The 27,566-nt window shown below is 43.4% G+C and overlaps 2 protein-coding genes across 2 annotated transcripts; both read right to left on the minus strand.

Annotated features, from left to right (window-relative positions):
- Nucleotides 1–19,377: 19,377 nt before the first annotated feature.
- LOC147643164 (uncharacterized) lies at nt 19,378–19,713 on the minus strand. The gene has a single exon (XM_086836562.1). The coding sequence runs from the start codon at nt 19,711–19,713 to the stop codon at nt 19,378–19,380; it is 336 nt and encodes a 111-aa protein (XP_086692688.1).
- A 372-nt stretch (nt 19,714–20,085) lies between these two features.
- Nucleotides 20,086–21,126, minus strand: LOC147643165 (uncharacterized). Its single transcript, XM_086836576.1, has one exon. It carries the CDS (start codon nt 21,124–21,126, stop codon nt 20,086–20,088), a length of 1,041 nt encoding a protein of 346 aa, XP_086692702.1.
- Nucleotides 21,127–27,566: the final 6,440 nt, after the last annotated feature.

Consider the following 27,566-nt stretch of genomic DNA (forward strand, 5'->3'; position numbering starts at 1 on the left):
AATGGTGATCAGGTTGTAATGATGAATTTGAATATGATACTAATGCTGATGAAGTCTATGTTGATGGCTGACAGCTTAAGAGTGTGTCGGATTATGGTGATGAGAATGAAGTGGAAGGTATGGAAGGCTCCAAACGCAGCATCCATATTCTAGGATAGGACAAACTAAGGAAGTATATGAGGATTTAGTAACATAGGGGTTATTGAATTCCTTCGACCACCGTTTAATAAATACAAGCACACCCCTGGCTCTGTTCACCATAGACAAAATATGATTAATAAAGTCAAGTTTTGGGTCCAAGCGGACGCCCAAATCGTCAACAGAATAAATTCTTTCCAAAGAGCAGCAGTTCAGCGTGTAGGTAGTAAGCTTAAGAACGACACGAGAGAATGTCATTAGCTTGCATTTCGAGCCATTTAAGTTTAATAAGTTTACACGGCACCAAGTTTGAAAATTATTAAGATCTGTTTGTAAATCCGACTGGCAGGCAACGTCATTGTATTGCACGCAAAGCTTGACGTCATCCGCGTACATAAGTACTCTGGAGTTAGTCAAGACTTGGGGCAGGTCATTTATAAATAATGTAAACAATAAGGGTCCCAAATGGCTTCCTTGCGGGACGCCAGATGTAACCTTTAGAACATTGGATAAATTATTCTTAAAGAGGACCTTTTGCGTCCTGCCATTCAAATAACTTGAGATCCAATTAAGAAGATCACGTGGAAAACCCATTGAATCGAGTTTTCTAACGAGGAGAGAATGGTTAACAGAGTCAAATGCTTTACTGAAATCAGTATAGATTACATCTGTCTGACAATTATTATGGAAGCCCTTTATAATATAGGAAGAGAGCTCCAAAAGATTTGTTGTTGTTGATCTTCGCTTAATAAAACCATGTTGACATGGAGAAATAACCGATCTACAAAGGTGCTGTAAGTGAGGGGTGATAACTAGTACTAGCAGCGCAACTAAATTGGAAAATAAAACCATTATATACACAAATTAGAATAGCTGCATGCACACGCGAAGTGAACGGAAAGCTATAAACACAAATTAGAAAATTTAAGTTAACCCCGGTGGTTAGATTCAAACTTTAATACAAAACAAGAGCGCAAGAAAAAAAACGTCCGTTCACTTGGAAAGATGACTGATGACAATGTAAAACTGTAAATATAATATGAATATGTGAATGAAATGAAAACAGGTATTACTTCATTGTTGTTTAACATAAATATATATAATTTATATTGTATAAATTTCTAGTCATTGAAGTTCTCTCTGCAAGGGTATATAAACTTCGGCGTGCCGAAATGAGCTTCTTTTCTTGTTCAATATCGCTTAGCTCATCATTGATCATTGTCATCAATCATTGTCGATGGCCGTGGCTCAAGTAGCAATAAAATCCGACCAATCAGGATAGGATCCATGGAAACGAGATATCTCCAGATTTGGCAACCGAGGCATTCTAGATCGGAAAGAAAGATCCAGATGGTTAATACTTTCGATAGATGTTGAATTTGCAGCGGTTGAAGCCTAACACTCCTACAATACTATGTCGAGGTTGAGAAAAAGCTCACATTTCTCACAAATAAGGCTACCATGTCGTACGCAGCGTCGGCGGCAAGAATTTTATGTAAAAAATTCCGGGATGATGCGCTCCGCTCCGTATATTAATTTCGGGACTCAAGTGTAGTTTCTCAGATGTCCTCTTCTCGGCAAAGCTAAAGGACATGCCGGCATTGCTAGCATTGGCCCAGGAAGTGGAATCAAACCATTTTTGCAATGTCGTTTGCAATGAGCCTAGCAGATTGGGATAGGAAGCAAATTCCAAAGGCACAATAACGCGAACGATCTTCCACAAAAATCCACACTTCACTAATCAGCGCAAGGCGCAGGTGCATTCCGCACCGCATAACGACACGCGTCGTGAAAATACGCCATAACCCGTGGAAGTTGAACCCTCAATGTCTTAGATTCTAAAACCATCACAGGCACCAGCATACCAAAATAGGAAGCCGGCTGCGTCCGATAGATCGGGCCCACAAAAAAAGGAAGAGGGTCAACCACATTGCACAGAGCACTGAAAAAACTGGTGAAACATACACCACCGCAGCTTATAGAGCGGCTCAAGAGATTGAGGATGACGCCATCTGTGAGTACGATTCCGATGACATACATTTTTTAGGGGAAAATCCTTGCTACCCATCATCAGACGAAAAGTAGCGGGGATAAAAATGGAAATGAAAAATTAAAATAAAAATATGAAAGGATTGGAAAGCGTCCGGGTAGAATCCCCCTTCAAAATTTATTCCATTCACGGCGTCACCACAATCAAGAATTCTTCTTCATCCTACCTGACTTATCTTCGTTTGAACTTAAAAAGGCATGGGCATCACTTTGATTGGCCTCCGGCCACCTCAAATGGGGCACCGAGAAAATTGATTTCCACTCGTGCCCCGATGTCAATTTTACTGAAGTAGAATGCTTAGATGAGACCTTTGGTCAGAAACAGATTTTTGAAAATGCTCCGCAACCGGAGAAAAGCCTTCGCGAACCCTAATGAGACCCCACCTTATAACACGTCGGTGGTAGCCACCATCAGAACTGTTGATGAGGAGCCCATTTATGCCAAGTTCTACCCATACCCAATGGGAGCAGCAGATTTTGTGAATGGCGAAATTCAAGAGCTGCTAAAAAATGGCATAATCCAAAAGTCGAAATCCCCCTACAAGAACCCAATATGGGTAGTAGACAAAAAGGGCACCGACGAAAAAGGCAAACGGAAAATGCGTTTGGTGTTGGATTTTTGAAAATTGTAGGAAAGAACAATACCCGACCGCTACCCCATGCCAAACATCTCGATAATATTAGGAATCTTAGGCAAGGCCAAGTATTTCACAAACGCTGTACTTAAAGACCGGATATCATGAGATCACACTGGCAGAACGCGACCGTGAAAGAACTTCCGTTAACGGAGGAAAGTACGAGTTTCGCATATTGCCATTTGGACTAAAAAATGCTGCCAACGTTTTCCAAAGAACTATAGACGACAAAGTGCGAGATCAGATCGGCAAATTTTGCTACGTTAATGGTGATGATGCTATCACCTTTTCAGATGACGAAAACTCCCACATCCGGCACGTAGATTCGGTTCTCAAGGGACTTTACGATGCTAATATGAGAATATCAACGCATAAATCTAAGTCTTCAGAAAAAGCGTTAGCTTTTTGTGTTTCTTAGTCACCAGCAATGGGGCTACTACTGACCCAAATAAAATCAAGGCCATTTAGGAGTTCCCAGAGCCTACGAACGTGTTCTAGGTTAGATCATTCCTGGGCCTGGCCAGCTACTATAGATGTTTTATTAAAGATTTAGCTTAAATAGCTAGGCCCATTTCGGACATCCTGAAAGGGGAATACGGTAGTATCAGCAGACACAGATCCAAAAAAATCCATGTGCAGTTTAGTGAGCCGCAACGGTTAGCTTTTTAAAAGCTGCACAACATTTTGGCATCCAAGGTTGTCATCCTGGCATTGGCGCGGTTCTATCCCAAGAGGGACGGCTCATTACTATGACCTCGAGAACCTTTAAGGACCAACACAAGGGAGCTGTTAGCAATACTTTGGGAGCTGGCTAAATTGCGCCATTGTTTATGTGCAGTTAAATATATATAAATATCTTTACTGACCACCAACCATTGACCTTCGGAAGCGTCGGAATCCAATCCGAATGCAAAAATAAAAAAGTGGAAAGCCCTCATCGACGAGTCCGGCGCTAAAATTTTTTACAAGCCAGTCAAGGAAAACCTTGATGCGGATGCCCTCTCAAGACAGAAACTGAACGTTCTGGGAGAGGAAAAAGCCTTTAATTTGCTTTCAGAACCTGATAACTTTGGAAGAAGCACGCTTTCGGTCTAAACGGAGCTTCGTCCTCTTTGGAAACAAGAGACGGCACAACATTGACTTCACATGTAAGGAGGAGCTCGCGGACAACATTCATTGCGATTTGCACACGCTAGCGATCATACAGGATGATTTGGTCTGGCCATCCCAGCCACCAAATTCTGGTACTGCAAAAACAGTGTCACGGATATCTTTGCAGTCGCTGAGAGGTGGGATATACTCACTTTTGAGCACAGTAGGGCTCACAGATCGGCTCAAGAAAATGTGAAGCAGGTACTCTCTGAGCATTACTTCCCGAAACTAGCGAGGTTGGAGAAACGCCAGTCCTATCCCATGTAGGAGAAATGCTACACATAGACATCTTCTCAACGGACAAAAAATATTTCCTTACATGCATTGACAAATTCTCGAAATTTGCGATGGTCCAGCCAATCCCCTCCATAACTATAGAGGACATTAAACCAGTATTACTACAACTCATGAATGCTTTCCCGAACCATCGGGAACTCCCACCATCGTTGAACTCCCACACCATTTTGACCATGCTGGAAAATCATATCGCCATTCGCATCTCGAATGGCAGCACCTCCACAGTGTCTCAAAAGGACAAGTGCAAAGTGATAAAGGCGTCAATGACACCGTTGAGCTAATTTTGCTGGCCACAGCCAGATACAACACATCTATATATTTGGTTATCGATAAGAGGCCATCCGATGTAGTTCAAACACAGTCGGATAATCCACAGTATAAGGTAAAGGATAAGATAAAAGCAGAGCTCGCAAATAACTGTCGACCGATTTTTTTCTTGCGCTCTCGTTGCGAGCACAACCGAAAAAGTTCATACTCTCTCTCTCTCTTTATCATAAAAGACGTCCAAGATAAGCTCAGAAACAGGGTGCTCAAAGTTGGCGAAAAAGTCCTGGTCAAATCCAAGAGGCGGCTAAGCAACAAGCTCTCACCATTGGGTGAAGAGAAAATAGTAGAAGCATACATTGGGACCTTAGTCCTCATTAAAAGGAGGATGGTCCATAAGGACAACCTTAGGTAGGCCAAGCATCGCTCGCCTGATAATTTTTGTCATTTTTTATCACTTTTAACCCTAGCCACTTGGCGAAAAATTTTTATCACTATTTTTTTTTAACATAACATAACAATGTATTCAAATTACAAGTTTTTATCCATACCCCTGATTTTACTTCTTGCCATAACATCGGCGCACGTCGCGGACTACTCTAAAGCTAAGTACATTCCCATTGTGTTCGAATTTAAGTCTGGGAAAAATTCTCATATGTAAAATGCGTTATAGCTGAGACCGAGGGAATGAACATGTTCCTCCGATCGCACATGCGAAAGCTCTTTACCGTCGACATCGCTCATCTACGCTACCTGATCGACTCACTGATCCATCATAAAGAAGCCAGAAGCTAGACTTACCAGGGACAGTTTTCAAGGTAGTGGCGGGAACGCCAGATGCAGAAGATTTTGAAAAAATTAAATTTAATGAATTTCCCCTAATAAATGTAAGCAATAGGCAAATAAATATCGATAACAAAGAGATGTTCTTAACTAGAAATAGAATGACAATGGAGTTGCAAACCCTTTTGCTTGCAGTAGCTCTTGCTAAAGGCAACATCGTCAGCCCTAGCATATTAGATCATGCAGACCTAGAAAATGTGTAGGTAGAGCCCACCGAGACCGTCACGTCCGTTAAAAATCCAGGCTTGAGAGGATGCGGCAGCGAAGCAAAACGATTTGTTTAAGCGATATTAAACAGAGAATCCGGGTTGCAGACTCCGAGTCAAGTAATATTATGTCGGGGTCACCAAAATGTGTATGCAGAAGACAACTAGTTTGCCACCCTTTGGTAATAAATAATTAACGCACGAATAGGTAAATTTTATGCCGTATTTATTTTACTTATTTTACTCTCGTCGGAGCTTCAACTCTCGATCGGTTGTGGTGAAGCACTCCTCGAAGGTGAATCTTGAAGTTTTCAATGTTCTGTAGAGCAAACCTTTTATGCTTCTAACCGCCGCTTTCCAAAGGCGTTCAAAGTGAGAAGCTCTGGGAGGCATAAAATAGAAGGTTATGGAATTAGTTGAAAAATAAGAAGAAATGACTTCTTGCGTGGCTATGTTTTCAAGGAACTCTCGTCGTTCTTGAAGATGTTTGGCAGCGAGTAAGTTGGCTCCGTTGTCGCAGTAGATTTCAGTTGGAATTGACCGGTGGGCGATCATCCGTTTGAGTGCTGCAAGAAAGGCCTTGGTGGACAAATCCGAGATGACTTTTGAGAGGACTCATTTAGATGCCAAACAAGTAAAGACTGCGAGGTAGGGCTTTTTTGTACGCTTTCCTCTGATCCGAAGATACGTGTGAAACGGTCCGCAGTAGTCAACGCCACACTTCTGAAATGACTGCAGCGGCATTGATGATCCAGTACTCTAGACGAATGAGCGCGACTAGAGCTTTCGGTGACAATTCCTCATATGCCAGTGTCGGATATAAATCCAAGCAAATTCGATTTGCTGGGAAGGAGCGCCGGATGCCTTTCAGGTTTAGGGATGTCAGCGATCTGTAGTCGTCCTTCAACTCTGACGAGAGCATATCCTGATGAGCTGTCGAGAAATGAAGTTAAATACTTTAAATGACTTGAAAGTGGTTTTGCTTTCTGCAACGAGCGAAAATCTTCAAGGAAGGACTGTTGCTTCACGTTGTAGCCGATGCGGTTTCCGACGAAAGCTGCCAGTGTGACTGAATGCGGTTTTAGTCAGTGAAGCACAATTCGCGAGACTGTCTAAAAATATGCAGACTATTTTCTGTCAGTTAATGGAGGGTTCAATTTCGAATACAATACAGGAGCCACTCTCGAATTGCGAGTCAGCGGGTGCACTGCCATATTTCCCGTGGACGTTTTCGTCCGTAAATAAAAGCAGCATCCGTAAGCTCTGTTTGATGAGTCACAATCTTTGAAGTTGAAGTGATCGAATCTTGTGTTGGAAACAGTAGCGGGGAATCGACCAAATTGAGACTGTTTGGGATGACTCTAGACATTTGCTTCAGGCCGTGTGTATGTTTTCTACAACGCTCTCGTCCCATCACAGGAAAGATTTACTTGCCTGTACATCTTGGTCACATCTGCAGTGATAATGTAACGATGAAGACTGAACTTTAGAAGCTGTAGGTAAAAATCCTTCTGGAGTATTGGGCAAACGCGTAGCATAACGTGGGTCATCCTTAAATGGGAATTTGACGACAATACTACCAATGTTGTTGAGGCAGTGGTCTGCCGCTTCCAGCTCCCACAGACATTTGAGGATGACATCAATAGAACTTGTGTTTAAAGCCATGCAAGTGGAAGCTCCATTGACAAGGCTTCGAAGAAGGCTTCTGTAGCATGTCAACGTGATGTGTTTGGTAGAATTTCTCATCAGCGAGCGACGTGTTTTCTGTCAACTTCCAATTCGAAACGTCAATGACGAGATCAGGCTGATATGATATTTGTGGTGTAATACAGAGATATGCGGAGAGTACGAAAACGATATGTGAGATTTGATTGATGCGGTTGCGCAATATTTAATATTTTAATAAGGTATGATGTGCTTGATTGCAGGTGCGAAAGCGATTTTTCGAAGGGCAGCTTGACAGTTTGTGTCCACTATACAGCCAATTTTGGAAGAGGAGATGTATTTTAATGACGTTAAATCAGACGATTGGACTGAGGTCCATAAATTTATCACAGCCGATCAAATTTTTCGTTTGTGCCAGGCAGTATAAAAACGGTGCATTAGTCAGCGATATCGACAAGTTGTGAGATCTTACTGGGGGCGAGTTAATCTTGACCGCTCCGATCCTTGGGGCTACCCAGCAGACAAAAGGAACTGGCGCTCAAGCTGCTGCGCTCACAGGCATCAGGATGGTATGAGATGATCCCGTGATTTGTGCCATTCTATTTTGATCTGATTTTCGTACTTCACCATGACCACGTAAATGAGCATTGCCTCAGAAATTTGGGCATCCGAGCCCAAGGATGAGAGATGATATAACGTGGATGTGTTGTCAATTGAGCTGCGGAGCTGATGGGCATTTGCTGAGCCAGTTTCGACGAAGATTAGCGCATGCTTGCCATACCGATCCCATAGCTTTTCCAAACCCCTTGTATAATCTTCTCAAGTGACTGGGCAGGCTGCGATAGCTTTCAGTGCTTAAATCTATTTATGTTCGAGATTTGCTCACGGTTCACCAGTTTCAGAAAGGACAAGATGAAGTTCTTGTACCCGAGACGGCGCGCTGTAATTTGGTGCTGTGCAGTTTTCTCCAAGAAGTTGCTGAATTGCCAACTTTATGGGTCAATGGTTTTAATTTCAGATTGGCACTGAAGTTGACGATTTTTCCTCTTTTTTTGCTTGATATCGAACATTCCCTTTATGCGTGTAATATTTCTCTTAATATATTCGAGCGTTGGCGTTTAAGTGTTTCCAATATATCATAGTCATTGCAATTGCTTCAACGAAGAATACAAGTGCAAACTAGAGCTAAATTGCGGAAATAAGATCTAACGAGAGCGAATCGGCGAATTGGAGCTAACAGGCAATGGTGTGGCGTGACTCCAAAAGCAAGCGACGATAAAACGAAAAATTTACCAGCGGCTGCAGTTGTCGACTTAAGCAAACAACGACACTTTTTTGGCGGACTAACGGAGCGAAGGAAACTAAGCAATCAACGTCGAGCTTCAAGACCGGGCTCTAAACGCATACACATAAAGATATATGCGAAGAAGAATAGTCAATAGTCCCGTTATGCAAACGTGTCGTTGGCGTTCGAATTTTTGCTTATAGTTAACTTTTTTTGTGTGTTTATTATCAACTTGAGATGGGTGCACTGGCGGGTATGAATGTTCACTAACAATGGTACTAAAGAAGGTGCGTGTACAACCAGACCGCATAGGTTTTGTATCAAAACGGTGCCTAGCATTGATTAGCATATATATTCTTGATCAGCATCAACAGCCGAGACGATCTAGCCATGTCCATTAACCAATCCGTCAGTTATATTCTACGCAAACAAGCCCCTTAGGTTTGAAGCTGTCCAAATGAAACTTTGTAGATAACTTTACTTATATTCTCAGTAGTAGTAGTTAGTAAGCCGCAACTAGCCGGATCGACCGACTATATCATATAGCTGCATAGGATTAAAATAACGTTTCGAATTTATGTTAAACAGTCTCTTTTAACATAAAAGGATCAATTCCTAATGATCAAACTGCAAGAGTATCTTTCACCCTCTTTTTTTTTTTTGTTACTCAGCTTAAAACTAAGTAGCGTAGCAATGTCATTTGTATAAAATATTGGAATATGTTGGGAAGTCTTATTTGCCATTGTTAGCGCAGAGAATTTAGGTGACAACTCTACTTTTACATGACACAGAAGGTCATAACTCGTGACATTAAAAAATTGTCTATTCTTTACAGAATAATCGGTAGGCTACTCCAAATGCAATAAACTACTAAAACCTCCACATACACTGTTACAAATAATTATATTTGAATATTTATTCTTCTAGAAATTTCTACGCCCTCCTACGTAAAGCATAATTTTATTATTAAATTATAAAATGTTAATTCCTATATTAATTAGATTTCATACAAAACATAACTTACATTAATTTAATTCCACTATACATCCATTTTTTTTACCAATTATTATATTAATAGCAAAAAATCTTCTTTTTTACACAATTTTTTCATTTCACTAAAACTAATTTGTATTCAATGCTACACAACCCACAATCAAAACAATTGTTTTCCTTTTTATACCCTTGCAGGGTATTATAATTTCAGTCAGAAGTTTGCAACGCAGTGAAGGAGGCACCTCCGACTATATAAAGTAAATATATTCTTGATCAGAATCAAAAGCCGAGTCGATCTAGCCATATCCGTTTCTCCGTCTATCCGATTTTACGCGAATTAGTCTCTCAGTTTTGAACCTATCTGAATGAAACTTTGTAGTTATATACTCTCACTCGTATATATGTCGGAACGGGCCAGATCGGACGACTTAATCATATACCTGCCATAGGAATGATCGGTAAATTTTACAAAAAAGAATTATAACATTTTTAGTTTTCAACAAAATTTGATCAAATTTGAGATATAGCCATTTCATATTATTATACAGTTTTGTGTAAAATTTTATGAAAATCATATAGCTCCCATAGGAACGATCGAGAAATTAATTCAATTAAAAAGTAGAACATTTTCAGTTTTCAACAGATTTTCATAAAATTTGATACATAGCCATTTTATATTATTCTACAATTTTGTGTCAAATTTTATGAAACTCGAACTACCTTATAATACAGCTGCTATAGAAACGATCAAGAAATTAATAAAATTAATGATTAAAGATTAAAGATCTTCAGTTTTCACCAGATTTTCATCAAATATGAGATAAAGCCATTTTATATTATTCTATATTTTTGTGTCAAATTTTATGAAACTCGAACTACCATATAATACAGCAGCCATAGAAACGATCAAGGAATTAATAAAATTAAAAATTATAACTTTTCCAGTTTTCACCGGATTTTCATCAAATATGAGATATAGCAATTTTATTTTAATGTACAATTTTGTGTAAAGTTATATGAAAATCTGACTTCTATATCGTATAGCTGCCATAGGAACGATCAAGAAATTACTACAATTAAAAATTATAACGTTTTCAGTTTTCTGCAGATTTTCATTAAATTTTGCGTCAAATTTTATAAAAATCGGACGAAATAGGTGCCATACAAACGATCGATAGATGTGGAGCAAAAATGCAAATCTGCAAAATTTTTGTATAGGTGAGTGAAATGAAAGCAGGTATTACTTCATTGTTTAATATTAATATATATATTTTATATTGTATGGATTCCTAGTCATCGAAGTTCTATCTGCAAGGATATATAAACTTCGGCGTGCCGAAGTTAGCTTCCTTTCTTGTTTTCTTATGATTTTACCACAAAGTTCTTCAAATTTTTATTACGCTGGGGATATTTCATCATTCAAAATAAATGTCCCTAACGAGCTCTTTAACACTATTTGCTCTCCCAACCTCTGGCCAGAGTACATTGTTGTTAAGGAGTTCGAAGCGAAGAAAAAGAAAAAGCGGCCTGTAGGATAACTCTTCCCAGGTCTGATCATACCACTGCGCCTTCTACGTCTTCCAATCCCGACCCAAAAAACTAACCTTTTCCCTAGGTATTTCCTATCAGAATGCAAGAGGCTTACGTAGTAAGCTTCCTAACTTGTATTCTGATAGCCTTTCGTTTGCATCTCAGGTTATTGTGCTCACAGAAACCTGGTTAAAGCCGGAGATTCTGAGCTCCGAAGTTTTTCCAGCTGTATTCACAGTATATAGGCTAGATCGCCCTATCAGACGCGCGGGTGGAGTTCTTATAGCGGTGGACTCCTGACTTACGTCAGAATTATTAACCTTCGAGGAAAGCAACGATGTTGAATTCCTCTGTGTGAAGCTATCTATCAAAGGTAGCTCCATTTTTATTACCTGTTCCTACATACCTCCACTGTCGGATCTTCCTATTTATTGGAATCACCTTTCCGCTATTCAGATGGTTTCCAGTAGACTTTGGATAGAGACCAGTTCGTAGTCCTAGGAGATTTTAATATCCCTGGTGCTATTTTGATGCTCAAATAATTCCACCAATACTCTCCATACACCTACACAACATGACTTTATCGCTGGCTTGTTCGACATTTCGCTGTCTCAAGTCAACCATGTGCGAAATTCCTTACAGCGCTTGCTTGATCTTTGCTTCGTCTCTGATCCTGCGAGAGTCAGTTTAGCAAGGGTGGCGCCTCTGACGCAGCCTGAAGTTCCTTATCATTCAACATTCGATGTGACTCTTGATATTGGGTGTGACGAACAGAATATTTCTGACCGTCCAGTCAATAAAGTCCTATGTTTTCGCAAGACGGACTTTGAACGGCTGAATAATTTTATAAATGAGTTCGATTGGTCCGATCTATTCATGTGCACTGACATGCCGTGCATATTTTTTACAGTGCCATGAATTCATTTTTTACTGAATGTGTTCCGTTATATTATCCACCAAGCTCGAATAAACCGTCGCAACTAAGGAGTTGAGACGACTTAAAAATAAAAAATCAAGACTGTATGCTAAATTTAAATTCACCGCTTCTCAATCTGCCCTTTCAACTTTTTTATCAGCTCGGTCAAACTTTACCGTGCTGAACGCGCAGTGTTATAAAAACTATTTAACTCGTTGTAGGGCCCAGTTCTCACAGGACCCAAAACAGTTTTATAATTTCGTTAACACTAAACATAAGCCTAAAACAAATCCTTCCTCGCTGTCATTTGAAAATACTAATGCAAATAATGATCAGGCAATAGCCGATCTTTTTTCGCAGTTTTTTCAAACAACCTATTCAAGCTCTTCGTATTTACACGACTTATTCCTACGACATACCCAAATCAAACTTAATTTTCTGTCCTACCCTAAACGAAAGCTCTCTCCTCTTAGATCTCCATCGTATCAAGCCAGTTTATTCGCCAGGTCCTGACGGAATTCCTGGCTGTGTGCTCAGGTATTGTGCCGACTTTCCCATTATTTGAAAGGAATCGTTTATTATTCCTCTCCACAAAAAAGGTAGCAAACTGGATGCCAGCAATTATAGAGGAATCTCTAAGTTGTCGGCCATCCCAAAATTATTTGAAAATATTATTACCCCTCATTTACAGCACCTTTGTAGATCGGTTATTTCTCCATGTCAACATGGTTTTATTAAGCGAAGATCAACAACAACAAATTTTTTGGAGCTCTCTTTCTATATTATAAAGGGCTTCCATAATAATTTTCAGACAGATGTAATCTATACTGATTTCAGCAAAGCATTTGACTCTGTTAACCATTCTCTCCCTGTAAGGAAATTTGACTTTATGGGTTTTCCAAGTGATCTTAATTGGATCTCAAGTTATCAGAATGGCATGACGCAAAAGTGTTATATCTGGCGTCCAGGCAGTCAAACTTGGTGCCGTGTAAACTTATTAAACTTAAACGGCTCAAAATGCAAGCTAATGACATTCTCTCGTGTCGTTCCTAAGCTTGCTACTTACACGCTGAACTGCTGCTCTTTGGAAAGAATTAATTCTGTTGATGATTTGGGCGTCTGCTTGGACCCAAAACTTGACTTTATTAATCATATTTCGTGTATGGTGAATAGAGCCAGGGGTGTGCTTGGATTTATTAAACGTTGGTCGAAGGAATTCAATAACCTCTATGTCACTAAATCCTTATATACCTCTTTAGTTCGTCCTTACCGTCGTCTTATAACTAACTAATTACACACTAATCTCTAACGTAGATAGTCTTTCCAAAATAAGATATTAAATACTAACACACTTAGTAAACATGCAAGCAAATAACCTGTCAGCACGCCGGTAATCAATTTTCTCGTATTCTGTCATATATTTTCCATCGCGCCTACTAATACCTAACACAAACAGGCACGTGTCTGGTGTCATTGGTGGCATTGTCAAGTATTCATAGTATGCATCAAGTGTTACAAAAGTTACAAGCTGTACATTCGACAAATTCAGGTTGTTTGGAATATCTACGAACCATATCTAAACACTGAAAATATTTTGCACCAGATACCCTAGCTATTTGGTCACTGATTAAGCAAAGGAAACCCGTCAGCAACTGTATTGTTGTTAACCTTACGATAATCAATGCAAATCACACCCATACAGGCATAAGCCATGAGATTAAGGTTTATTAACATATAGACTTAAATAGTTCAGTCGTATTTAACGAGGCCCTTAAGTCCCTGCCCGAACTTGCGGGAGAACAAGAGACGTATGTCTCCTGGCGGAAAGCGCCAAAGGCCATTACCATTCGGTTATTATAGTTGGGAGAAAAATTAAAGGCCCTGCCGATGCCGTTTTGTCCTCGTTTGCAACAGTATTGAGTTTCGATGCGATCATAAATCGTCTCACATACAGTGACAAGCGTCAGATTCGCGTCATCGAGCTGTAGATGGGCACATTCAGACAGGGAAACCTCACACTCCTACAATACAATGACGAGGTCGAGAAAAAAACTCACCGCTCCACACAGTCATAGGCGTAGAGAAAACACGATAGAGTCCATGGAGGTGGACCCGTCACTGGCCAACATGCTGAAACCATCACAAGTCCTGGTATATTAGCATAGAAAGCCGGCTGGGTCCGATCGAATAGGCGCACAAAAAAGACAGAGGGTATTGCGGCTTCTAGCGACGCACAGGAGATAGAAGTCGACGCCATGACTCAGATGCCATTAATTTTTTTTGGTAAAAATCCTTACTACCCGTCCTCAGACAAAGAGTAACGGGGATTAATATGAAACTTCTCATCGACACGGGCGCCTCAAAAATTTTCATTCGCCCACCCAGTAGAATCCTTCTTTAGAATTCATTCCATTTACGGCGTTACAACTATCACGCATAAATGCTTTGTGTCGCTTTTTATTTTGAAGGCCACGTTCTTCATCTTACCTTACTTCTCTTCTCATGATACAAGCATCGGGCTAGACCTACTAATACAGGCGGGAGCATCACTTTATCTTGCTTCTGCCCATATTAAATTGTTTTCCACTCGTGCTCCGAAGTCATTTTTACTGAAGTATATTGCTTAGATGAGACACCTTTGGTCAGAAACACATTTCTGAAAATGCTCAGCGACTGGAGAAAAGCCTTCGCGGACCCCAATGAGACCCTACCTTATAACACTTCGGTAGTTTCCACCATCACAACTGTTGAAGAGGAGCCCATTTATGCCAAACTCTACCCATACCCAATGGGGGCAATGGTGTGTACACCATCGGTAGTGCGACTATACTCTCCAAGCGAGGGCGACTGGAAGCAGGTTCCCAGTCGAGGCTCGACCGGGGATGCTGACCAATTGTAGTCGGGCGGACTTAGGTAAGTCTTTAATCAACCTCCTCTCAAGTCAGGTGTGTGATGCGACCCGTGCACACTGACTTCCAGGTTCGCAACTGAGGGGTTAATCCAGCTGTGTCTGCACGGAGCCTTCCCAGGGCCAGGCAACCCTGAGTAGTAAGTGGCCTTGCCGCAGTTTTGGTGCGAAGCTGCGGTCGACCTATTTTCAAAGCCCAAAACCCCCTCTGGCCCGCTGCGCTTGCCAGGTCGAGCAAAGCGGGCGTTCATGAATTGAAATGACCTCTACAAACCGAGCTTCGGAACTCCCGGGAGAGGATAAACCCCAAAAACTGTCAACGAAGGACGAGAAGGAGATGCAGAGGCCGAGATTGGTCGCTGCATCTCACATCCAATCCGAGGGGAGGGCGAGTAGCACTCCCCAATCTAAACACACAGGTGGGGCTCAGCTGGGCACCACCTCAGAGATGGCGAAAATGTCTCACCATCAGAGACGAGCGAGGGTCAAGAGCCCGCTTCGTTCTCGGCAAGATAGCTCAGAACGAGGCTGAGGGCAAAACCGACCCTCGGGATGCCGAGGACAATTCCTTGCGGAGATCGCGGAATTTGAGAAATACAAAGCCGCAAACCCGGCGGCGTTCCAGCCCTCGAAGGCGAAGCGAATTCGCTCACAGGAAGTGAGCGAAAGCGCACCTAAGAGAGCGAAGGACCCACAGGGTAAGCCGCGTGCGACTAACTTTGTCAGCAAGGCAAAGAAATTTAGCGAGGTGGCCAGAGACAGTCTGGCTATGGCACTGGTGGACGAGCTCCAATACGACGGTCGCCTGCTGTCGGAGTAGTGGGAGGAGATCGAGGCCAAGTTGGCCGACATGGTGACCGACAGGTTGGTTAGCATGCCGACCGCCGGCCCCATCCCCTCCTTCGACTCCTCAGACGTGGTTAGAGGGCACCGGGTCATCAGGTGCGACGACGGGTTCTCCCGCAGCTTCCTGGCGGAGTGTGTGGCTAAGATTAGATACAAATGGGCTGGCCTTAAGATTAGGCTAGTCCACGCCAGGGAGATCCCAAGGAGACCCAGAGCTCGCATCTGGTTACCAAAGGGCAAAACTGACCATGCGAGGGTGATCGCCGGTCTGAAGGCCCAGAGCAGAGCAGGAAATGAAGGCGAGCCAGCCTTTCCTCCTGCTGATTAACCAGCGCTGTCTGCCCCAGCTGGAGGCAAATGACCAAAAGGTCCGGTACAGCATCAGGAAGGCCAAGATAAAGTTGTTCTTGGCCGAGCCGGACGAGATTCTGGAGGGGGTCGATGACACCAAGAAATTTTTGGACGACATGGTCATCGACGACAAATTTCATACGCCACCTCCACCAACATCGATGTCGAGAATCGTGCAGATTAACCTGAAGCGCAGCTCACACGCTTCAGCTAATCTCACGATCCTTCTAAGGGACAGGGATATCGACATCGGTCTGAAACAGGAGCCTTGGACCAGGGACGGGCAAGTCGCTGGACTGAGAATCCAAGGATACACATTACTGTGCACAAACTCGAATGGTCGAAGGTCGAGAGCTTGCATTGTAATCAAGAATCACTATAATGCTTTTCTCTGTCCCAATCTCAGCACACCTGACCTAGCAGTGGCCAGATTCGTGGCGGCGGATGAGGTGAGGTGAGATGAAGAGGTGAGTCACTCTTTGACAATATTATCTGTAGGAATGTTACGATATGTAATAAGGGTAATAGGCCGACCTTCATCTTTCCGAGCACGGAAAATGTTCAAGGTTGGGAAGAGGTGTTAGACCTCACATTACATATAGAACAAAATATTTACAGGGTCGAGAACTGGAGGGTATCAACAGAACACTCCTTCTCAGACCATTGATACATTTTCTTTGAAATAACGACATTAGCTAAGAAACAGGTGCCAAGAAGAAACCCCCGTAAGACGGATTGGAACAATTTCAGCGAAATTTCAGCGAAATTGTCCAATCTAAAGTAAACAGGAGGAGGATCAAGACTATATCCACTGCAAAGGCACTCGACAAGGAGGTTGAGGACCTAACAAATATTCTGAACAACGCCTTCAAAGAGACTTGTAAGCTAACATTCTCGAGGAAGCAATACCCACCATGGTGGACAAATGAACTAAGCGAGCTCAGAAAGAGCGCGAGAAAGTCCTTTAACTACTGCTATATAACCCGGGATTGAGGAACATACAAAGAGGCACAAAAAATTTACAAGAAGGCAGTATACAAGGCCAAGAAAGAGTCCTGGCAAAACTACTGCGAGTCACTGGAAGGTATAAAGGACACGGCGAGAGTAAGCAAAATTCTCGCCAAAGGGCACTTAAGCCCTACCATGATCAACAGAGCAGACGGCTCTGCTACGACGACAATTGAGGAGTCACTAGAGCTACTAGTTGACACCCACTTCCCAGGAAGCCTAAGAGTGAGCTCGGAACCCGAGGAGGGAACGAACTCTCAAATGGACACACCTACGAAAAACATCATTACCACTGACCGAATTCAGTGCGCAATAGATTCTTTCGATAAGTATAAAAGCCCGGGCCCAGACGGCTTAATACCGGCAATGCTACAATCAGCCAAGGATAGCATTTGCAAATAGCTAAAAGCCATTTACGAAGCTTGTTTAAGACTGACGCACATCCCACTGCAGTGGAGAGAGGCTAAAGTCATTTTTAAACCGAAACCGGGCAGAAGGGGGCATATCCTAGCAAAGGATTATAGACCGATAAGTCTCACCTCCTTCAACCTGAAGACACTAGAGAGACTCCTGGACGTCCACATCCAAGAGTCTCTAGAGGGACATCAACTCTCGGATGCGCAGCATGCAGCAGCGCTACACGTAGTTGTACATGATGTCGAGAAAAAATTACAACACAAACAATACACGATGGCAGCCTTCCTAGACATCGAAGGCGCGTTCAATAACGTGAACCCCGACTCAATCCTGGGCTCCCTCAACTTGTTAGGTATTGAGAGAGGCATCAGAGAGTGGATCGGGGTCATGCTAAAGAGCAGGACGATCACAGCCGAACTGAGTGGCACTCACCTCACGCGGACTGTGAAGAGAGGCACACGTCAGGGCGGGGTACTATCGCCCCTACTCTGGCTCACAAATATGAACGCCATATTGACAGTTCTTAATACGGGTGGAGTTAAAGCAGTTGCATACGCAGATGACGCAGTACTGCCAGTATCAGGACTATACCCTGACGTTATTAGCGAAATAATGACGGGTGCGCTAGGTCGATTAAATAAATGGGCAAAAACCTGCGGACTTGGTATCAACCCCACTAAAACGGATCTTATGGTCTTCACACGAAGAACTAAGATACCTCCTTTTAACATGCCCAGTATTAGCGGCATGGAGCTAAAACTATAGGAGCGAGCTAAGTATCTAGGAGTTATTCTGGATAAAAAGCTCTCATGGAAAGATAACATTGCAGAAAGAGTAAGGAAAGCAAGCATTGCATTCTACTCCTGCAGGAAAATGTTTGGGAACAAATGGGGACTGCACCCAAAGATAATTTTATGGCTCTACACTGCAGTGGTACGGCCAATTCTAACATACGGAGCCCTAATATGGTGGCCGGCACTAACTAGGGCTTACAACAGAACGGAGCTGACACGGATGCAACGGGCAGCGAGTGCGGGGGCAGTGGGTGCAATGCGCTCATGCCCCGAGGCTGCTGTCAACGCTATCCTGGATATAATGCCGATAGAGCTGTTCGTGAAGGACACTGCGGCACAGAGCGCAGTAAGACTGAAGGCGAGCAATTGCTGGAGGGACTACGGCGCCGGACACGGCAAGATCCTTGGAAACAGCGGCATTAACACAGACGTTAAGACCGACTACATGATCGCGGAAATGAAATTCGGGAACGTATTCTCGACATCATACCCATCAAGGGAAGACTGGAGTAGGGGCAGTGTAGAAGTGAAGAACGAGGTGTCCCTCTACACCGATGGCTCAAAAATGAGCTGGGGCGTAGGGGCTGGGATCTTCGCTGAAAATTGGAAAATTGAAAAGGTTTTCAATCTCTCTAACTCAGCGACGGTCTTTCAGGCTGAGTTACTATCCATAAGGGAAGCAGTCGAACTTTCCTTAAGGCAGGAGCTCAGGAGCAAAAGAGTACGAATCTACTTGTATAGCCAAGCGGGTATAAAATCCCTATCTGCCGTGAAAACGAACTCACGACTAGTGCCAGAATGCAAGAAGGCCCTTTGTTTATGGGGAAGACAACGAATTTGCCACCCTTAAGCAATAATTATAACGCACGAATAGGTTATTATATGCTGTGTATATTTTCGTTTTCACTTCTCTGGTCGGAGCTGCAACTACCGTTCGAATATTAGCTTCAATATATATTTATAATCTTAAAATGTAGCTTGGCATAGATAAGACGACAGAAGAAGAAGAGAGAGAAGAATAGATAAACAAAGAGAAGTAAAGAGCACAGCAGGTGCAGCCATACACCCATGCGCGCACAATTAGGCGCTAGCGGTCTGCTCCGAACATACTCCCCCCGTTGGAAGAGGTACTGTTCCAACTTCGTCGGAATTGTGGGGCAGAACGGCTAGCTTGGCGACTGCCCTCTTGATCAGACCCGAAGCAGTACGGACCATGGCTACCCGGATGACGCCGTCCTTGCCAGGAATGATTTCCTCAATGCGCCCAAGCTGCCATTTCATGGACGGGATGTTGTCCTCCTTCAGCGAAACTATGTTTCCAACCTTGATGTTGGACGTATCGCAGCGCCACTTGCTTCTTTCTTGAAGTAGTGACAAGTACTCGCTGCTCCACCTCTTCCAAAAGTGCTGTTGCATCTGGGTCACCCGTTGCCATCTGCTGAGGTGGCCTTCTCGAAGATGAGTCACGTCAGGCTCAGAAAATCGGCCGTAGCTGGAACCCCTTAGGAAGTGAGCTGGCGTTAGCACCTCCAGGTCATCCGCGCTTTGTGTAAGTGGACAGAGTGGTCGAGAATTGAGAATGGCGGAAATCTCATACGAGGGGGTTCGCAATTCATCAAGAGTAAAGATGGAGCGTCCGACGACCCTGATATTTCGCCGACTTGACCGCCGCCTCCCATATGCCTCCGAAGTGAGGGGCACGCGGAGGGATGAATTTCCAGTCGATCCCATCAGCCAAACAAGCAGATGATATCGATGCCGTGTGTTGCTCGCTCAAAAACAATGCCTTTAACTCGGCAAGCTCGCTCTTCGCGCCGACGAAGTTTGTAGCATTGTCGCTCCAAATGATACGCGGACTGCCCCTAGGCTAATAAACCTTCTGAGGGCTGCGATGAAGGAATCAGTTGTGAGGTCCTGGACGACTTCCAAATGTGCCGCCTTCGTGGAGAAACAGACAAACACGGCGATATAACACTTGTGAGGTGCTTTATTCCTGCTTTCCGCTTTGTAATAGAAGGGCCCACAATAGTCCACTCCTGTGGCATGAACAGGATTGGGCCGCCCTATATCTGCTGGCAGGCTACCCATAACGTGCTCCCAAGTTACTGGCTTCATTCGAAAACATCGGATACATTTGTTGACGACGCTAGCTACGAATTTTCGGCCTCCAATTGGCCAATAACTTTGCCGCAATGTGGCAAGTAATGCTTGTGGTCCTGCATGTAAATATTTTCTATGAAAATAAGTGACGATCGCCTTTGTGACTGCGTGATCCTTGGGTAACAATATCGGATGTCTCATATCGTAGTCCAACTTTGAATTTTGCAGCCTTCCACCAACGCGCAGTAATCCATCGAATCCAAGGATTGGCCTCAGTGAGATCAGTTTGCTCTCCTGAGGACACGGCTTGTCCTGGCTGAGAACCCTATATTCCTTGGCAAAGTGAACCTGCTCGATGCTCCTCAGAAGCAGAACAGTACCAAGGTTGATCTCCTCAACCGAAAGAAGGCCTTTTAATGGAACAGCTTTGCCTTTGCAATTGGCAATGAAACGATGAATATACGCAAATACGCGCTGCAACTTATCAAAGGTGTTGATGAATTTACAGCTCGATGAAACGTCCATGCAAACGGCTCCAACTAAAGCTGCAGAACGACGCTCTGGAAGATCCTTAACTGGCTCCAGCAGAGAGGGCCAATTCGATGAGCTTTGCAGCAGGAACGAAGGTCCGTTAGCCCAAAGGGAATGATCCAGCAATTCTCTTGGGGTACATCCTCTCGACACAACATCTGCCGGGTTTAAAATTGTCGGAACGTGATGCCAAGTCATGTCTTTCGTCATCTCCTGTATTTTCGCGATTCGGTTTGAAACAAATACGTTGAACTCCCTCGGGGGCTGGCGAATCCATGCCAACACAATAGACGAGTCAGACCAGCAATGAAATGCGCAGTCGAAATCTATACTTTCATTGACGTTTGCTATAAGCTCAGCCAATAATAGTGCTGCTGAGAGTTCCAATCTTGGAATTGTCAAAGCCTTCAAGGGAGCTACTTTCGACTTGGCACAGAGCAAATGGAACTTTAATTCTCCATTAACCTCCGATCGCAAATATAAACACGCTCCATACGCTGACAGGCTAGCATCGCAGAATCCATGCAGTTCAACGGCAGCCTGTGGTTGCATTGCGAATCGTGGAAATTTTATGTTCGGAATGACTACCAACTGAGAGGTCAACTCCCCCCATGACGAAAGAAAGGGCTCTGGCAAAACGTCAACCCAATCCATGTTAGCACTCCATAAGGATTGTAGAAAGATTTTAGATTTTGTGATGATTGGTGTGATTAGTCCAAGCGGATCATAGAATTTTGCAATTGTTGACAATACAATTCGTTTGGTGGGTCGATGAGCTGCCGGTATCTGAGAGAAATTAAATAGGAGCTGATCAGACGCCGGATCCCAGGCCAAACCTAAGGCCTTGGCGATGTCCGATCCATCGTGAAATTTTATTAACTGCTCCCTGTCGCAGTCAGACTCCCCTTCGAGCGCTCCTGCATCATTCGAACACCATTTGCGGATTGGAAAGTGCCCTCTCGACAGTAGCTCCTTTACCTGGCGACGAATTTCTCTCACCTCTTCGACTAAACCACCACCAGAAATTAAATCATCCACATAGAAATCTCTACGAACAATTTTGGCTTCAACCGGGAATGATTCCTCCTCATCATAAGAGAGCTGATGCATGGCTCTTTTAGCCAAGAAGGCAGCTGGCTTAGTTCCATAAGTCACTGTGTTTAACTTAAAAACACTCAGCTCGTCCGTGGAGTTCTCTCGCCAAATGATGCACTACAAAAAGTCATCAGGATGCGAAACGCGAACGCAACGGTACATCTTGCAGATATCTCCACAAAGGGCAACTTTGAAAAAACGAAAGCGAAGCAGGATGCTGAAGATTTTTCCTTGAATTGTTGGCCCGGCAAGAAGTAAGTCATTCAGGGACCTACCAGAAGTCGATTTAGCAGATCCATCAAACACGACACGCAGTGAGGAAGAAAAAATTGTGGTACCAATGCTACCCTTGTTATACGAGACATGTGTCCTAGCTCCATATATTCCCGTAAAAATGCGGAGTACTGAGTCTTCAACGCTAGGTTCCTATCCAATTTGGCTTCCAAACTTTTAAAGCGACGACGAGCCAGGCAATAGGAATCACCTAAAGATTCGAATCCTGATGTGGACAAGAGACGAACAGAGTACTGCCCATTTTCAAGCCTAACGCAACTTTCCTTGAAAAGCTGCTCGCATTGCAAGTCCTCAGGCAACAATACTGGTTCTGATGAACTGAAGTCCTCGATTCCCCAAAATCGCTTTACTACGGCAGCAAGTGTGTCATCATCCGATTGATTAATAGGATCCCTGACGATGGCAGCTAATACAGACTTATGAGTTGACGCACTCGGCAGCCCTCCAGACACGATCCAACCAAGTTTGGTGTTCTGGAGTGTTGGCAACGCGCTATCCAAGTGAATTTGCCCCGTAGCAATTATTTCGAAAAAAAGTCCAGCACCAATTAGAAGATCAATCCGCTCTGACCGATTAAAATGAGGATCAGCTAGCGAAATATTTTGCGGAATTTTCCACGATGTGGCATTTATGTTAAAATGAGGCTGATAATCCGTGATACTTCTAGTTACAACCGCGGAGAATGAGGCACGATAGCTTTCATCCCGGGATTGCGCTACAATGTCGACTGCCTTATCGGAATTTATAGAGGATTCCCCAATCCCAGAGACTAGGGTATGCGACTTTCGATTATTTAAATTGAGCTGCTTCGCTAGGCGAGAAGTTATGAAATTTATCTGAGATGCCGAGTCAAGGATGGCTCGGCATGGCATAAATTCTCCAGCCTTATTCCTCACATAGATGATCGCGGTTGGAAGCAACACGTAATCAACAGGCAACATATCTGTGGGGCTTGTTGGAGGGTTCGATGAATGTGAACATGATACTAATGCTGATGAAGATGATGTTGATGGCTGAGAGTTGGGAAGTGGACTGGATGATATTGATGAGACTGAGGTGGATGGTACGGATGGGTCCTGATTGATATGCAACAATGAGTGGTGCTTCATATGACAATATCTGCAGTGCGTTGACTTGCATTGCTGCAAGCTATGCCCCTTACGCAAACAATTGAGACACAGGTGCAACTTCTTTGCTTCTTTGTATCGAAGATTTGGACTCAAATTTAAAAATCGCGAGCATTTTGCCAAATAATGATCCCTAGCATCACAAAATATACATAGAGGAGGATTTAAGTTATCTGAAGCAATTAACGCGTTTGAGCTATATCTGTGCAGGTTTTTTCCCACCTGCTGGCCTGGTGTTTGCGTTACCAAGGCTTGATCCAAATTTTCCATCATCCTACACCTCCTTTGCAAGAACGACTCCATAGACTCCCACGTAGATAGGTCGCTGATGGACAAATCCTCTTCCCATTTTTCCCGTGTCCTCTGATCGAGCTTCCGTGCGACGATGTGAATCAGCAATCCGTCCAAGATTTGTTGCGTAGTGGCCAGGGTACGGATTGCTCGCAGATGCGAATTCATACAATCGCTTAACTCCCGAAGACCCTAGGCTGATCCCTTCTCGACACCTTTTAAACCAAATATTGCCTGCGCGTGTGCCTGAAAATGTAGAACCTTATTATCAAATCGATTTTTGAGTAAGTCCAAAGCCTTTTTGTAATTGGCATTCGAGGGCTCAAGCGAACGTATGGTCTCTAAAGCCACGCCGCCTAAACTTGACCTTAAATATTGTAATTTTTCAATATCACTTAGCTCTTCGTCGTTTCCGATGGCCGTGCTGAACGTTGCAATAAAATCCGGCCAATCAGAGTAGGATCCATGGAACCGAGCTATCTCCCAAATTGGCAACCGAGGCTTCCTAGATCGGAAAGAAAGATCCGGATGATTAAAATTGTCTATGGAAGTTGAATTTGCAGCGGTTGCAGCCGGCAATTGAGATTTGCGAAGCGCCGCTAAACCTCGATTTATGTTCGCCTTCACATCCATGAACGCCGTGGAGAACTCAATCCGATGGTCGCTTGCTATCTCCGAAAAGTCCAATTTTTCCAGCGAAGTCTGAGCGGAATCAAAGGCCAAATTTAATGAATTAATCCACTCCAGTCGCGCCAGTAAATTAGCTTCATCAAACTGATCTACAGTCTCCGGATTTATGTAATAATTCATCGAGCTCAATTGCCGCAAAAGGGATTGGGCCTTGGCTCGGTAGAAGTCCACGTCACTTGGCGACTCATTTTGATGCTGAACCGAATTTTCCGTATTAGACATCTTTATTTTCTCACGCGAAAAGAATTAATAAAGGGGAAATATCTGACCGCTTCGGTATATAGGAACCCGTTTAGTTTTCACCGCGCAAATTAGAGGTTAATCAGCGTCACCGAGATGCAACGGAACCTCGACAATGTTGTTATTGTAATTGTCAGCCTCGAAACAGCGGAGTTTTGGCACACGCACGTCTATGCTATATATGCATAGGTATATATATGTTCAATAGGCGCTATTAACGACGCTTAAGAGCGAGCCACCTTTCTCTACAATATTTGGCACAACACAGCTTTTGTTTGTCAGCGCGATTTAAACGAAAATCAGCGGCCGGCTATATGCACTCAGCTTGTTATGTACAAGGTACGTGTGTATGTGAGTTTGCTTGTGTGCTTATGACCGAATGCCAGTAAGCGAAGCAAAGCGATTTGTTTAAACGATATTAAACAACGAACACCGGGTTGCAGGCTCCGAACCAAAGAATCACGTCGGGGTCACCAAAATGTTTATGGGGAAGACAACGAAATTGCCACCCTTAAGCAATAATTATAACGCACGATTAGGTTATTATATGCTGTGTATATTTTCGTTTTCACTTCTCTGGTCGGAGCTGCAACTACCGATCAAATATTAGCTTCAATATATATTTATAATCTTAAAATGTAGCTTAGCATAGATAAGGCGACAGAAGAAGAAGAGAGAGAAGAATATATAAACAAAGAGAAGTAAAGAGCGCAGCAGGTGCAGCCATACACCCATGCGCACACAATTAGGCGCTAGCGGTCTGCTCCGAACACCCTTAATAGACTTGCCGACAAAAATAAGGTACAAGTAACATGGGTACCGGGACAGAACGAGCTCCCAGGAAATGAGAAGGCAGACGAACTAGCCCATGCAGGCTCGGCAGGGCAAAGTTGTGACTTCGAATTACCGATCTCCCTAAACGCGATCCAGACAAGGATCCATGACCACTTTAGGCAGATAGCTAATAAAGAATGGCAAAGTAAGAGCGATCACAGAAGGTCAAGGGAATGTTGGCCGAGGTACGACAAGAAACGAACAAGTGAACTGCTATCCAACAGCAAGCGGGATATCAGAAGGTTCACGGCACTCACCACAGGACATTGGGCGATCGGTTCGCACGCAATGAAGTTGGGACTGCCATACAAAGCAATATGTAGAAGCTGTAAGCAACCTACAGAGCAAGAGACACCGGAACATCTGCTCTGCTTCTGCCCAGCGCCAAACCACATCAGATTTCGCCACTTTGGTCAGTCACTGGGAAACATAGGAAAGCTGAAAGTTTCAGCAATCCCAGATTTCCTTGCTGACTCTGGATGGTAGTGATAGTGAATAATAACAACAAACAGAGGGAGTGGAACAAAAAGGAGCTTAGCTCTAATTGGAGGCCCCAGCAATGGGCCTCTCCACTGTAACCTACCTACCATACCCTAATATGGATAGTAGACAAAAAGGGCACCTCTGATTCAAGCAAACAGAAAATGCGTTTGGAACGAAAGAACAATAGAATATCCAGGTGCCGTTCAGCGAGCCCCTATGGCTGGCTTCTCAAAAGCTACGTAAAATAATACTGCGACATAATTGGCGCGGTTCTGTCCCATGAGGGACGACCCATAACTATGATTTCTAGAACCTTAAAGGGCAGAGACGTTAACTACGCTACCAACGAAATGGAGCTGTTAGCCATAGTTTGGGCGTTCACCAACCATTGACCTTCGCGGGGTCGGAATCCAATCCGTGTGCGAAAATCAAAGGTTGAAAGCTTCCCAAAAATGGCTAAGCTAGCGACCCAAATTATCGCTAAATGTAAAACATATGCTAAGTTAAAATATGACAGGCATCCCAAAAAGAATAAACTTGGCGAAACCCCAGTCCCGTCTCATATAGGAGAAATGGTACACATAGACATTTTCTCAACGGACAAAAACTATTTCCTATGATCCAACCAGTTACCTATAGAACCATAGAGGATTTAAAACCGGCCCTTTTAAACGTTTTCCCCAAGGCCAAGGTCAAATATTGCGACAATAAACCATCATTGAAGTCAAACACCATGTTGGAAAACCACTTGACGTAAGCATCTCGAATGCTCCGCCACCACAGTGTCTCAAACGGAAAAGAGAAAGAGCTTGCCTGATGCCTCAAAATTGACAGATTCATTAGCGACACAGTTAAGCTAATCTTGCTGACCACTACCAGGCACAATAAATCTGTCCATTCTGTCCATTCAAAACTAGGGAAAATACTTCCCGACTGAACAGGGTTTAAAAGGTTGGTGGCAAAGTCCTAGTGAAATCCAATACGCGACCCTTTTGTGAGGAGAAAACTGTGGAAGCGGACATAATAAATTGTATCTTTTATTTCTTTGCTTATTTTCTTATTTAAGACACTGACACTAATTTTTATTACTGGTCCACAAGGACATCATTAAGTAGGTGGGGCAAAACCATACTGCCATTCGTTTTAATAATCTTTTTCATTTTTACTATTTATATCCCTAGCCAGTTGGCGTAAGTTTCCACTATTATTATGTTTTATTATCCTTTTCTTTTTATTTCTTCTTGGTGGTGTGCTATCCCGTTTCATGTAAACACTACAATATTTCCAAATTTACAGGTTCACACCCATATTCCTATTGTTCTTTTGGCCATATAATCGGCACACGTCACGGACTACTTTCAGGCTAAATATGTTCCCAACATTGATGGTGGAATTCTAGTATGAGCAAAATTCGCCTTCGTTAAACATTCGGCGAATCGCTCAGTGTATAGGCCCGTGTCGAAAGAAACTGCTGACATTACCAACATGTTTCCCCAGTCACACATGCAGAAACTTTTGAGAGTCGATGTCACGCACCTGCGTCACAACCTGGAGTTGTTGAGCAACCACCATAGAGTAGCTAGA

The sequence above is a fragment of the Drosophila serrata genome, unplaced genomic scaffold, assembly GCF_035046125.1.
Source record: "Drosophila serrata isolate PLE 108 unplaced genomic scaffold, ASM3504612v1 contig_280, whole genome shotgun sequence".
In the NCBI taxonomy this organism is placed as follows: domain Eukaryota; kingdom Metazoa; phylum Arthropoda; class Insecta; order Diptera; family Drosophilidae; genus Drosophila; species Drosophila serrata.

Coding starts and splice junctions, on each gene's coding strand:
- LOC147643164 (XM_086836562.1), bottom strand. CDS start 19,713: ATGCAACAGCACTTTTGGAAGAGGTGGAGCAGCGAGTACTTGTCACTA.
- LOC147643165 (XM_086836576.1), bottom strand. CDS start 21,126: ATGACTTGGCATCACGTTCCGACAATTTTAAACCCGGCAGATGTTGTG.